The sequence below is a fragment of the Anomaloglossus baeobatrachus genome, chromosome 2 (assembly GCF_048569485.1).
Source record: "Anomaloglossus baeobatrachus isolate aAnoBae1 chromosome 2, aAnoBae1.hap1, whole genome shotgun sequence".
NCBI classification, from domain to species: Eukaryota; Metazoa; Chordata; class Amphibia; order Anura; family Aromobatidae; genus Anomaloglossus; species Anomaloglossus baeobatrachus.
Window position 1 is genome coordinate 758,041,575 of NC_134354.1, and position 14,131 is coordinate 758,055,705.

The 14,131-nt window shown below is 48.8% G+C and overlaps 1 protein-coding gene across 1 annotated transcript in view; it reads right to left on the reverse strand.

Moving 5' to 3' along the window:
- PIWIL4 (piwi like RNA-mediated gene silencing 4) overlaps nt 1-14,131 on the reverse strand; it is a 347,467-nt gene that overhangs the window by 56,790 nt on the left and 276,546 nt on the right. The window contains exons 18-19 of the mRNA XM_075337494.1: nt 9,227-9,380; nt 6,372-6,497 (exon numbers count right to left, since the gene is read on the reverse strand). Coding sequence (XP_075193609.1) covers nt 6,372-6,497; nt 9,227-9,380 — 280 coding nt within the window. The remainder of the gene's footprint in view (nt 1-6,371; nt 6,498-9,226; nt 9,381-14,131) is intronic.

The following is a 14,131-nucleotide window of genomic DNA, read 5'->3' on the forward strand; positions in this document are numbered from 1 at the left end:
CACCAGGGCTAGGGGGGCCAAGCAACTCTGCGGGAATGAGACGCGCGCATGTGCAAAATTTCCATGAGCCGGCGGTGACAACAGCTCATTGAAATCATGGTATCATGTCCAGAGGGGCGTTATACCATGGAAAGAGGGCAGACTAGTCGGGGTGAAACAACATCCTTGTGACTAGTCCCAGCGCTTATTGGAATAGGCAAAAAAGAGAATTTTGTTACTTACCGTAAATTCTTTTTCTTATAGTTCCGTATTGGGAGACCCAGACAATGGGTGTTTAGCTTCTGCCTCCGGAGGACACACAAAGTACTACACTTAAAAGTGTAGCTCCTCCCTCTGAGCTTATACACCCCCTGATGAGCAGACTCAGCCAGTTTAGTGCAAAAGCTGAAGGAGAATAGCCACCCACAAGTAAAACAGAGCAAAAACCGGAACAACCGGAAACTCTGTCTACGACAACAGCCGGTGATAACACGCGGAACAAGAAATTGCCAACAGGCAACAGGGAGGGTGCTGGGTCTCCCAATACGGAACTATAAGAAAAAGAATTTACGGTAAGTAACAAAATTCTCTTTTTCTTTATCGTTCCTTTGGGAGACCCAGACAATGGGACATCTCAAAGCTGTCCCTGGGTGGGAACTAAACAGAAAAACAAAGAAGTAGGCAGAACCTAACTTCACAACTGGGCGACAGCCGCCTGAAGGATGCGTCTGCCCAAGCTCGCATCTGCCGAAGCATGAGCATGCACTTGGTAGTGCTTTGAAAAGGTGTGCAGACTAGACCAAGCGGCAGCCTGACAGACTTGTTGAGCCGTAGCCTGGTGCCTGAAAGCCCAAGAGGCACCGACAGCTCTGGTCGAGTGAGCCTTGATCCCCGGCGGGGGAGGCACATGAGAACACTGGTAGGCATCCGAAATGGTCGACCTAATCCAACGGGCTAAGGTCGGCTTAGAAGCAGAAAGGCCCTTGCGCCGACCTGTGGTTAGCACAAAAAGAGAAGTGCACCGCCTAAGAGCAGCGGTGCGAGACAGATAGATCCGGAGAGCACGCACCAGATCCAGAGTATGCAGCGCTTTTTCAAAGCGATGAACAGCAGCCGGACAAAAGGAAGGTAGGGTAATGTCCTGGTTAAGGTGGAAAGGAGAGACCACCTTAGGGAGAAAGTCCGGAGTCGGACGGAGAACCACCTTGTCTTGATGAAAGACCAAAAAGGGTGACTCCGAAGAGAGAGCAGCCAAATCGGAGACTCTCCTGAGGGAAGTTATGGCCACCAGAAAGGCCACTTTCTGTGAAAGACGATACAAAGAAACCTCCCTAAGAGGCTCAAAGGGGGGTTTCTGCAAAACCGTGAGAACCAAATTAAGGTCCCAGGGATCCAAGGGCCGCCGGTAAGGCGGAATGATGTGAGACGCGCCCTGCATGAAGGTGCGGACCTGAGCCAGCCGGGCGAGACGCCGCTGGAACAGCACTGACAGAGCTGAGTCTTGTCCCTTGAGAGAGTTGATGGACAGTCCTAGCTGCAGACCGGACTGTAGAAAAGACAGAAGGGTCGGCAAGGAGAATGGCCAAGGAGGATGGCCGGAAGAGCAACACCAGGACAGGAAAATCTTCCAAGTCCTGTGATAGATCTAGGCGGAGGAAGACTTACGGGCCCGAGTCATAGTGGAGATGACTTCCGGAGGAATACCAGAAGCCGTCAAGATCCAGGACTCAAGAGCCACGCCGTCAATCTGAGGACCTTGTGAGAGAAGGTCTGGACGGTCCGGGAGATGCCACGGCACCTCTACGGACAGATGGAGCAGGTCTGGGTACCAAGCTCGCCTGGGCCAGTCCGGTGCAATGAGGATGACTCGACGGCCCTCCATTCTGATCTTGCGCAGGACTCTGGGCAAGAGAGCTAGAGGGGGAAACACGTAGGACAGACGAAACTGGGACCAGTCTTGAACCAGAGCGTCCGCGGCGAAGGCCTGAGGATCGTGGGAGCGAGCCACGTAAACCGGAACTTTGTTGTTGTGATGGGATGCCATTAGGTCCACGTCCGGAGTGCCCCATTTGCGGCAGATCGACTGAAACACTGCCGGGTGCAGAGACCACTCGCCACTGTCCACGGTTTGACGGCTGAGATAATCTGCCTCCCAGTTTTCCACGCCTGGGATGTGGACTGCGGATATGGTGGACTTGGAGTCCTCCGTCCATTGAAGGATGCGTTGTACCTCTAACATTGCCAGGCGGCTGCGTGTCCCGCCTTGGTGATTGATGTAGGCAACCGCTGTCGCGTTGTCTGACTGGACTCGGATGTGCCTGCCGCCAACAGGTGGTGAAAAGCCAGGAGAGCCAGAAGCACAGCTCTGGTTTCCAGCACATTGATCGAAAGGGCTGACTCGGACGGAGTCCAAGTGCCCTGCGCTCTGTGGTGGAGACATACCGCTCCCCAGCCGGATAGACTGGCATCCGTGGTGAGGATCACCTAGGACGGGGCCAGGAAGGAGCGCCCCTGGGACAGAGAGAGGGGCCGAAGCCACCACTGAAGAGATCTCCTGGTCTGTGGCGACAGAGCCACTAACCTGTGCAAGGAGGAAGGCCGCTTGTCCCAACAGCGGAGAATATCCAGCTGCAGGGGACGCAGATGGAACTGGGCAAAGGGAACAGCCTCCATTGACGCCACCATTTGACCCAGCACCTGCATCAGGCGCCTGAGGGAATAACGGCGGGGCCTCAGTAGAGAGCGCACCGCCAGTTGGAGGGACTGCTGTTTGACTAAGGGCAACTTCACAAGTGCCGGCAAAGTCTCGAACTGCATCCCTAGGTACGTGAGACTCTGGGTCGGAGTCAGAGTAGATTTGGGGAGATTGACAAGCCACCCGAATTGGGCTAGAGTGGCAAGAGTGAGCGAGACACTCCGAGGACAGTCCGTGCTGGATGAAGCCTTGACTAGAAGGTCGTCCAGGTAAGGAATCACTGCCAACCCCTGTAGATGCAGGACCGCAATCACTGCTGCCATGACCTTGGTGAATACCCGAGGGGCTGTGGCCAACCCGAAGGGGAGAGCCACGAATTGGAAATGATCTTCTCCGATTGCAAAACACAGCCAACGCTGGTGAGAAACTGCAATTGGCACATGCAGATAGGCATCTCTGATGTCGATGGATGCCAGGAAATCCCCTTGGGTCATTGAAGCAATGACTGATCGCAGGGACTCCATGCGAAAGTGCCGCACCTGAACATGCTTGTTGAGAAGCTGGAGATCCAGGATGGGCCAGAAGGAACCGTCCTTTTTGGGAACTAGGAAGAGATTTGAGTAGAAACCTCTGAACCGTTCCCGGGCGGGCACCGGTACAATTACTCCGTTTGCCTGCAAGGATACCACGGCCTGCGACAAGGCGGCGGCCTTGGAGCAGGGGGGAGTTGAGAGAAAAAATCTGTTTGGCGGACTGGAAGAGAATTCTATCCTGTAGCCGTGGGAGATGATATCTCTCACCCACTGATCGGAGACGTGTTGAAACCAAGCGTCGCCAAAGTGGGAGAGCCTGCCACCGACTAAGGACGTTGCTGGCGCTGACAGATAGTCACGAGGAGGCTGCCTTAGCGGCAGCACCTCCTGCGGTCTTCTGTGGACGCGCTTTTGGGCGCCAGTTGGATTTCTGGTCCTTGGCTGAGTTAGTGGACGAAGCCGAGGGCTTAGAGGACGACCAGTTGGAGGAACGAAAGGAACGAAACCTCGACTGATTCCTACCCTGGACAGGTTTCCTGGTCTTGGTTTGTGGCATGGAAGTACTCTTCCCGCCAGTAGCTTCCTTAATAATTTCATCCTGCTGTTTACCGAACAAGCGGGACCCAGCAAAAGGGAGCCCAGCAAGGTACTTCTTTGAAGAAGCATCTGCCTTCCACTCTCGAAGCCACAAGATCCTGCGGATAGCGAGGGAATTAGCCGAAGCCACCGCAGTGCGGTGAGAAGCCTCCAGCATGGCAGACATGGCATAGGATGAAAAAGCTGAAGCTTGGGAAGTTAAGGTAACCATTTCGGGCATAGATTCCCTGGCGAGGGAATGCATCTCCTCTAGAGAAGCAGAGATGGCTTTGAGAGCCCACACTGCTGCAAAAGTCGGGGAGAACGAGGCCCCCGCCGCTTCATATACGGATTTGGCCAGGAGGTCAATCTGGCGGTCAGTGGAATCCTTAAGGGAGGTGCCATCAGCCACCGACACAACGGTCCGGGCTGAGAGCCTAGACACCGGGGGGGTCTACCTTTGGGGAATGAGCCCACTCCTTGACCACCTCAGGTGGAAAGGGAAAGCGGTCATCAGAACCACGCTTTGGGAAGCGTTTGTCAGGACAGGCCCTGGGTTTGGTCACAGCGGCCTGAAAACTGGAGTGGTTAAAGAGCACATTCTTCACTCTCTTAGGCGAGGTAAACTGGTGCTTTTCTGCTAGAGAGGGTTGCTCCTCTGATACTGGCGGATTGAGCTCCAGTACAGAATTAATGGAAGCAATCAAATCACTAACATCTGAGTCACTTTCGGACAGATCAATGGGGCACATGGAGTTAACCTCCGAGCCCCCCGTAAAGGCATCCTCCTCATCCTGCGAGTCAGCTCCTGAATCAGAGCCGCGGGACGAGGAAGGAGAGGGGACCCTGCGTCTCTTCTTAGGAGGACGGGGTCTGGGACCAAATGAGGAATCCTCTGTGAGCTCCGGTCCTGAGAGACCCCTAGCAGCTGAGGAACCCTGTGAAGGGGGCTGATGCATGTTCAGCAAAGTCCTGGACAGATGTCCCATGGAGTCAGCAAACGACTGGGAGATAGACCTAGAAAAAGCTTCTACCCAAGCCGGGGATTCAGCCACAGGAGCAGGAGCAGCCTGAGAGACCACTGGGTGTGAGACTCCAGGCTGAGGCACCGCCAGGTTAGAGCAGGCATCACAATGTGGGAAAATGCTCGGTTCAGGCAGCAGGAGCTTACATGCAGTGCATACTGAATAAAGCTTTGGAGCCTTGCTCCTCGTGTGAGACATGCTGCTGGAGTGGGGGCTCTGCCAGAGAATGAACCCCAGAGAGTATAAACAGAGGTCCACAACCGGAGACCGGTTGTGGCTTACCAGACCGCTGGAGCGGTGTTGTGTGCCCTCCAGATCCCGAAGCCCGGACCCCCAAGCACAGCACCTCAGCAGAGATGCTGCAGACCAGCGCTGCAATGCAGAGAGAACGCTGAAAAAATGGCCGCCGGAGCGAAGAGAGGGGGCGGGACTTGCTTGAGGAGCGGGAACTGGAGGGCCATAGAGACCTACAGGGGAGGGGACACACACAGCAGTGGGGAGTGTCCCTCCCCTGCACAGAACGGCCCCCGGGAGGAGCCGAGCCTGTCCCTCTGCATGAGAGACAGGCGAGGTCAGTGAAACCGAAACTAGGCCTCCGGCGAAGCCGAGGCCTAAATTTGAGCGGCGCGGCCGTCGCGCAGGCACCATCGGCGCGGTTCTCAGGCGACAGCTAGAGAACCCGCTGGAAATGTCAGAAAACACAATCAGCACACTCTCCCACAACAATAAAGTACAGGGACCCGGAAAACTAAACGTCTCAGGTACTTAGCTTGCTGAGACGCAGGGCTATGTCCCTGGGGATGAGTGCTCCGGTCCAGCAGGGTCCTGAAGGGCTGCGGATGGAGACCGGTCTCCTGCCAAGCATGGAGACCGTGCTAGCTCCCACTTCAAGCCAGAGCCCAGGAGGGATGGTGAAGGAGCGCGGCATGTAAGGCTCCAGCCTAGGAATCAACCTTACAACACCGCCGACACAGTGGGGTGAGAAGGGACATGCCGGGGGTCTAGACGTGGACCCCACTCTTCAATCTCGTTCCAAAAGGAAAAAATCATATGAGAATGCATGTGTGGATGTATGCCTCCTGAACACAAAGCGATAAACTGACTGAGTCTGCTCATCAGGGGGTGTATAAGCTAAGAGGGAGGAGTTACACTTTTAAGTGTAGTACTTTGTCTGTCCTCCGGAGGCAGAAGCTAAACACCCATTGTCTGGGTCTCCCAAAGGAACGATAAAGAAATGTAAGTTATAAAGCCTTTTTTTATACTTTGCTTTTACACAATATTATTAGACAGGGATTTTTAGCCCACACGTCCCTGCCCCTAGGTTAGAGGGCATAGGGGACCTGACAGGTTCCCTTTAAAGCACAGTCTGGGGAAAAAATTAAAGCAAATCTGTACCTAGTTTTCAGGATAAGTCCGAAATAGTAATATTACTTTTATTTAGGAACAGCTATTACATCAGATTCACCTTTCTGTTCAATGCGATTGCAGAGTGCTGTTGGGCTGCAATGACCTTAAAGAGAACCTAACGGCAGATACATACGATGGTTACATATAGTTACTTGCCATTCTGGTCTGGTCACTTCACTATCAATAATGGTTCCCAATGGGGGGTTCTGCAATCCTCGGTGAGACTCACAGAAGAAGCGAGTGGTACATCTCTTCCTCACCACCACCACTGTCACCTTAGGGCTATAATAAATATATAATTAGTGGGAGCCTCACAGATGATAAGAACATGGCTGTTGACATAGGGTTAAAGGGGTGCTCCACTACAATGTATAGTAAAGGGGTGCTCCACTACAATGTATAGTGGCCACATCGATAAAGAGCTGAGTATGAAGGCTTTCTCTAAATACCTTCTGTTGTCCATGCTGCCCGTGAGCGGTGCTATCACTGTCCGCTTATCCCCCATCACGTGACCCCCGGGCTGCAGTGACCTCTGATGTCAACTTCCGAAATTGGAAGGTGACCTGACATCACCGAGGCAGGACCCAGTCTCCCTTAGTGACTGGGCTGTGGATGGAGTTTCACCACATATCACAGCCCGGCATGGCACACGCTGTCTCCTTCACTGCTTTCATTAACAGAGCGCCGCAAGCAGGCACAAAGCTGGGCTGTGATGTGCGGTGAAACTCCGTTCACAGCCCAGTGACTCAGGACTACAGTGACGAGCAAATGGATAACAATATTTTGAACTTTTGACTTTCAGGCTCTATATCTGACCATCCACTACAGCTCTAACCCCTTCACGACTGAGGACGTACAGGTACATTATAAATCATGAAGGGGTGATCACCACCGGCTGCTGCGGTGAGCCAGTGCCGATCCCCGAACATTTCTGCCGATTTTTTTACAGCAGACATGTGTGCCTTGCCGGCACAGGTGGATCCGCGATCCACCTGTGCCTGTTAACTCCTTAAATCGTAATGTGACATCGCGATTTAAAATGCCGCAGCAGGTAACACGCACTTACCCATTGCCATTGGAAGTCACGTGATGACTCCCATCGTTATCATGACTCACTTCCTCTTACAACTAGCAGAGAGCTAGCTGTTACAGAAGATGAGCATTTCTGCTGATCTGAGCTGTGCAGCTCTGATCAGCAGAAATAAATGAGCGATCACACTGCTAATTCTTATAGTCTCCTAAGGGGACTAGTACAATATAAAAAAAATAAAAAAAAAGTTTTAAAAAATTAAACAAAATAAAAAACCTAAAAGTTCAAATCACCCCCATTTGCCCCATTGAAAATTAAAGGGTTAAAAAGATAAAAAATATAAACATATTTGGTATCGCAACGTTCAAAAATGCCCGGTCTATCAAAATATAAAATCAATTAATCTGATCGGCAAACGGCGTAGCGTCAAAAAAATTCCAAAAGTCAAAATTACGTTTTTTGGTCGCCACAAATTTTGCACAAAATGCAATAACAGGCGATCAAAACGTAGCATCTGCGCAAAAATTGTACCATTAAAATCGTCAGCTCAAGACGCAAAAAATAACCCATCACTGAGCCCCATATCCCGAAAAATGAGAACGCTACGGGTTTTCGGAATATGGCGCAAAAAGTGCGCCACTTATTTTGGACAAACTTCTGAATTTTGCTTAACCCCTTAGATAAAAGTAAACCTATACATGTTTGGTGTCTACAAACTCGCACCGGCCTGCGGCATCACACCCACACATCAGTTTTAACATATAGTGAACACGGTGAATAAAATACCCCCAAAACAATTGTGCAATCGCATTTTTTTTTTTTGCAATTTTTCTACACTTGGAATTTTTTTGCCGTTTTCCAGTACACTATATGGTAAAACGCATGGTTTCATTTAAAAGTACAACTCGTCACACTTAAAATAAGCCCTTATATGGCAAGACTGAAAGAAAAATAATACGGTTCTCGGAAGAAGGGGAGCAAAAAAACCCCAAAACACGGAAAATTTCCTGGGGGTGAAGGGGAAAAAATTGGTACCTGTGGGGGAGGGTGTAGGGAGAACACAGTAATTTCAGGGTCAGGAAAGATACCCAACCATACAGTCAGTGGTGAGGAAATAAATGTCAGTCTGTAGTAGTCCTTAATTCATGTGCAATCAGCACACGACGCCATGTATTGATTGCACAACATACAGGGAAGTAATTTAACTTAATTTATCTTTTTGTATTGGCTTTATATAGCCATTTTTTAGGGGTATTATATATCTATCTTTATTTATACCTGGGTTAGGTGACTGGAGCCTGAAAGTCAAAAGTTCAAAACATTGTTACCCTTTTGCTTGTCAGTGCAAACTAATAAAAAAAATAACTGGACATATTTGGTATCACTGTAATCCTATCAATGAGGAGAGTTATAATGCAAGGTCATTTTTTTCATAAAATGTATATTCCCAAAAAAACATGTCAGAATTGTTTTTTCACATTTTTTTCCACATTTGGATTTTTTCCCCCCATTTTACAGTACACTATGTGGTCAAATAAACGGTGTTAATTAAAAGTGTATTTCTACTGCACATCGATGAAGACCTGCCACCGAGTGAACATTGTCCAATTTTAGCTCTTATATTATTCCTGCTGCTCCCTGGACTACACTCTTTTTTTTATTTTAATCCACTATATAGTTCCACAGAAGTGTTTGTTTTATTTAGTGGTAATTTTCATGGTCGTTCCTTGGGGGTGGGGCTCACCGCATCCTCTGGGGCGGGTCGTTACGTTGCTCTCCATTATTACCCTATGAGCCACACCCTCTTGTGAAACACCATAAAAATTAGTAGTGAAAAGGTCAATATCTCTGAAAGCATATGGCGGATTAAAAAAAAATAAATAAAAAATTGTATAATCAGGAGAGGAGCGGGAATGAAATAAGAGCAACACTTGCCCACTGTTGACCTGGTGATGAACCCCTTTAAATTTTGCTGCCATACCTGTATGCGGTCTGGGACTCTTTAAAGGAGCCAAGAAGCTGAGGGATCTCGTAGTCAAACAACATCTGTAGCTGTCCGTCTCCGACTCCGTCCCGGTAGATGATTATGCGGCTCGGGAAGTCGTTATTAATTTTCTGCCACTTTTCAATGGCGCCTAGTGAGAACACAAATTCATATATATCATAATTAGGGCTGGGCGGATCCGGACTGTAAAAGTCCAGATCCGTGCGGCTACAAAGTTGCCCGGGATTCCGGGTGTTTGATCCGGAACTCAAGAAATTAAAAAAAATAAATAAAGGAAAAATAAAGAAAATAATAATGAAACTAGTGCTTCATACTTACCGAGGCTCTGGCGGCTGTACGCTGCTCCTGCGGCTTTTCCTGCCCACTGCGCGGCCTGGCATCTGTGATTGGTTGCAGTCAGACGTGCCCCCAGCCTTTGTGACAGCGTCTGACTGCTTCCGTTCACAGGCGCTGTCTGCAGGTCAGACGAGCAGAGGAGGAAACATCACTGGCATGGCTCATCCTGGGCCTCCCGATGCACGATTCAAGCACCAGGAGGCCCAGGCTGAGCAGTGGAGGAAACATCGCCGGCGCAGCTCATCCTGAGCTGCCTGCTTCTTGAAGCAGGCGCTCAGGTTCAACAAAGGAGTACACTTCGCAGGCGCAGCTCTTCTTTGAAACCGCACAAATCCGGATTTTTACAGTCTGGGTCCGCTCAGCCCTAATAGGGATGCTTTAAAGTGGTGGTCCATTACTTTAGGTCTAATTAATGGGCCCAGTGTGGTGTAAAAATTAAAATAAATACAAATGCTCACATATTGGACCAGCATCCCTCACTGCATCCACCTGCCCTCTAATTATGTTCCCTGAAGGGACATCAGGTGACAACTGCAGCTAATCAACATCCGTTGATTGACTACAGAAGTCATGTTTCGTCCAAGCTGAAAAAAGAAGTCAGGAGACCAACGGGGGACACAGTGCGGAGTACGAAGATGGTACCAGTTCAGTAGGGGAGTATTGATATTTTTATTTTAGCATCACCCTGGGCCCAATAATAAGTAGTAGACAACCCCTTAAATGTTTGCATAAGGGATTTGGAACGCTGTATCAGAAAAAAAACCTACAGTGAATGTCTATAAAGAAGCATGGCGGTGACTAGGTGATGACTACAGTGAAGTATAGCAGTGGCTCAGTGATATCTACAGTGAAGTGTGGCGATATCTCAGTGATGCCTACAGTGAAGCATAATGGGGGTTTGGTGATGCCTACAGTAACAGTAAAGCATGGTGGGGGCTTGGTGATGCCTACAGTGAAGCAAGGTGGGATCTTGGTGATGCCTACAGTGAAGCATGATGGGGGCCTGGTGATGCATACAGTAAAGCATGGTGGGGGCTTGGTGATGCCTATAATGAAGCATGGTGGGGGCATGGTGATGCCTACAGTGAAGCATGGTGGGGGCTTGATGATGCCTACACTGAAGCATGGTGGAGGCTTCGTGATGCCTATGATGAAGCATGGTGGGGGCTTGGAGATGCCTATAATGAAGCATGGTGGGGGCATGGTGATGCCTACAGTGAAGCATGGTGGGGGCTTGATGATGTCTACACTGAAGCATGGTGGAGGCTTCGTGATGCCTATGATGAAGCATGGTGGGGGCTTGGAGATGCCTAGAGTGAAGCATGGTGGGGGCTTGGTGATGCCTATGATGAAGCATGGTGGGGGCTTGGTGATGCCTACACTGCTGCATGGTGGAAGTTTGGTGATGCCTATGATGAAGCATAGGGGGGTCTCGGAAAAGCCTAGAGTGAAGCATTGCAGTAACTCAGCAAAGCATAGTTGTGGCTCAGTGATGGCTGTGGCTTGGTGATGCCTACAGTGAAGCATGGTGGTAGCTCAGTGATATCTACAGTGAAACATGGTCGTGGCTCAGTCATGCCTACAGTGAAACATAGTAGTGGATTGGATGATGCCTACACTGAAGCATCGTGGTACACAGTAATGCCTACAGTGAAGCACGGAGGTAGCTCAGTGATATCTACAACGAAGTGTAGTGGTGGTTTGATTTTGGTTACAATGAAGCAAGGCGAGGGCTTAGAGGTACTCTGATGCTGCTTGGTCTCAACAGGCACTGAAAACATGCAATCTGTGAAGGTCAAGTTGGGTTCAATTATGTATCAGGAAGTAGTAGGAGAAAATGTCATGCCTTTTGTGAGGAAGCTGCGGCAGTGAGTCACCACAATTGAAACCCATAACAAAAATCTTTAGTGGGATTTGAAGAAGACAGTTGCAGCCAACACAAGAATGTTATTGACCTGGAGGCCATTGCCATGATTGAGCTAAGACTCCCCAGGAATGCTGCCAGGAGCTGGCTTCTTACTATGCATCATATTTGCAACAGGTTATAACAGCCAGAGGGGCTCTACTATCTAATAAAGATGCTTGTCATGAATGGGTCAGTAAACGTAGCATTTTTTTGCTGAATTTGGAAATAAACTTTTTTTTAGCTGTTATCAGCTTTTTACATTGTTTGTGTTTCATTTGATTATTGCAAAAAGTTGTATATTTTGCTAATGAACTACATTTGCAAAAGAGGGCGAATATTTCTGATTGCAACTGTACGTAAGAGTTAGCTGCATGGTGAAAATGTCAGCGCTGTAGAATATGCTACACAAGCAATGGACAGTACATGCCTTCATCACCAGGTGCCTGCAGAACATTACACAGGAACAATGATCCTACGCCAGGTTATTTTCAGTGTTCCCTTTGTAGGAATTGTCCGCTGAGGTCGGGGTGTGATAATGTCTGGAAGGACTTACAATCTCCACACTGAATAGGCACAAAGCCTTATCAGTGGCCGCTCTCTATGAAGAGCCAGTGTAGCCGCGTCCTTCAGATGGCATTATATTTTCCACTTCTTATCTTCATCCGCAGATAATAGCTGTCTGCCAGCGCGCGTTACAATCCAGCTACGGAGATATCTAAGCGGCACTGAATGCCGCTACCAATGTATATCGCTCATGACGCCCGTGGCTTTGTGATGCCATACGCTCTGTGTGCATATATTGTCACTAAATAGAAGGATACGGTGTCCCATTATCTTCCTTCTGATGATTCCTCATTGTCAGGGTCACATTCACAACAATATTCTATTCAAGATGGAACTCTGAGACGATGAGCTCCGGGATAAGACGACTGCTATGGCGGGATGCAGGTGTTTCACGTGAAACCATGCTTCCCCACAGCCAGAAGTCATAGAAAAAGCCTGTGAGTCCTGTTTACCCCTACTTATAGAGAAAGCATGTGAGTCCTGTTTACCCCTACTTATAGAGAAAGCCTGTGAGTCCTGTTTACCCCTACTTATAGAGAAAGCCTGTGACTCCTGTTTACCCCTACTTATAGAGAAAGCCTGTGACTCCTGTTTACCCCTACTTATGGAGAAAGCCTGTGAGTCTTCCTTCCCCACCAACCTATAAAAAAAGCCGTCGAGTCCTCTTTCCACACCCACCTATAGAAAAAGACTGTGTGTCCTCCTTCTCCACCCACCAATAAAAAAGCCTGTGAGTCCTCCTTCCACACCCACTTATAAAAAAGTCGGCAAGTCCTCTTTCCACACCCAACTATACAAAAAGGGTGTGAGTCCTCCTTCCCCACCCAGCTATAGAAAAAGCCTGTCCTCCTTCCTCACCCACCTATAGAAAAAGCCTGTCTTCCTTCCCCACCCACCTATAGAAAAAGCCTGTGAGTCCTCCTTCCCCACCCACCTATACAAAAACCGTGTCTTCCTTCCCCACCCAGCTATAGAAAAAGCCTCTGTCCTCCTTCCCCACCCACCTATACAAAAACCCTGTCTTCCTTCCCCACCCAGCTGTAGAAAAAGCCTGTGTCCTCCTTCCCCTCACCTATAGAAAAAGCCTGTGAGTCCTCCTTCCCCACCCACCTATAGAAAATGCCTGTGTCCTCCTTCTCCACCCACTTATAGAAAATGCCTGTGTCCTCCTTCCCCACCCACAGAAAAAGCCTGTGAGTCCTCCTTCCCCACCCACCTATAGAAAAAACCTTTAAGTCATCCTTCCCCACCCACCTAAATGAGAGCCTGAGAGTCTTCATAATGCCTCCAACTCATAGGTAAATATATAGAAAAAGCCCGTGAGACCTGCTTCCCCCACCCACCTATAAAAAAAAGCTGACGAGTCCTCCTTCCCCACCCACCTATAGAAAAAACCCCGTGAGTCCTCCTTCCTCCCCAACGTATAGAAAAAGCCTGTGAGTCATCCTTCCACACCCACCTATAGAAAAAGCCTGTGAGTCCTCCTTCCCCACCCACCTAAAAGAAAGCCTGAGAGTCTTCCCAATGCTTTCAACTAATAGGTAAATGGCAATAGGCAGAGAATTGAGGGTTCGTTACTTTCAAGTAATTCCTCTCTGGAGTAAGAATGGCGCCTAAATAGACATTATTGATTAGGTGATGAAATTCTTTAACAAGAGACAGGGTTGAGTTTTGGGTCAATAGTTTATGATATTCAGTGTCAGAGAGGATACAAAGCGTCTCGCTGATGACGGCGGATCGATCTGGGATCATTACACCCCTCCTTTGTCTGAACTCCTAATCGATGTGCTGTCGTTATTGGAAAGTGGCTGTTTTCCCTTCTGCAGGAAGGTTGTTATTAGACTGGGATTCTATTTATGGTTCTAAATTCCTCAGATACAGCAGCATAGAAGCAAGGAAGGCCTCCATGTGGCTGATTGTCCACTGGGTTGAATAAAATGTAAACTTAAAGAGTAAATGTCGTTTTAATTTTTATTTTATAAATCAATAGTACACATGAAAATAAGCAACTTTGTAATATATCTTATCAGATAAATCTGCTTCTTTCTCTGCCAAAATTGATCAGTCATTATCAA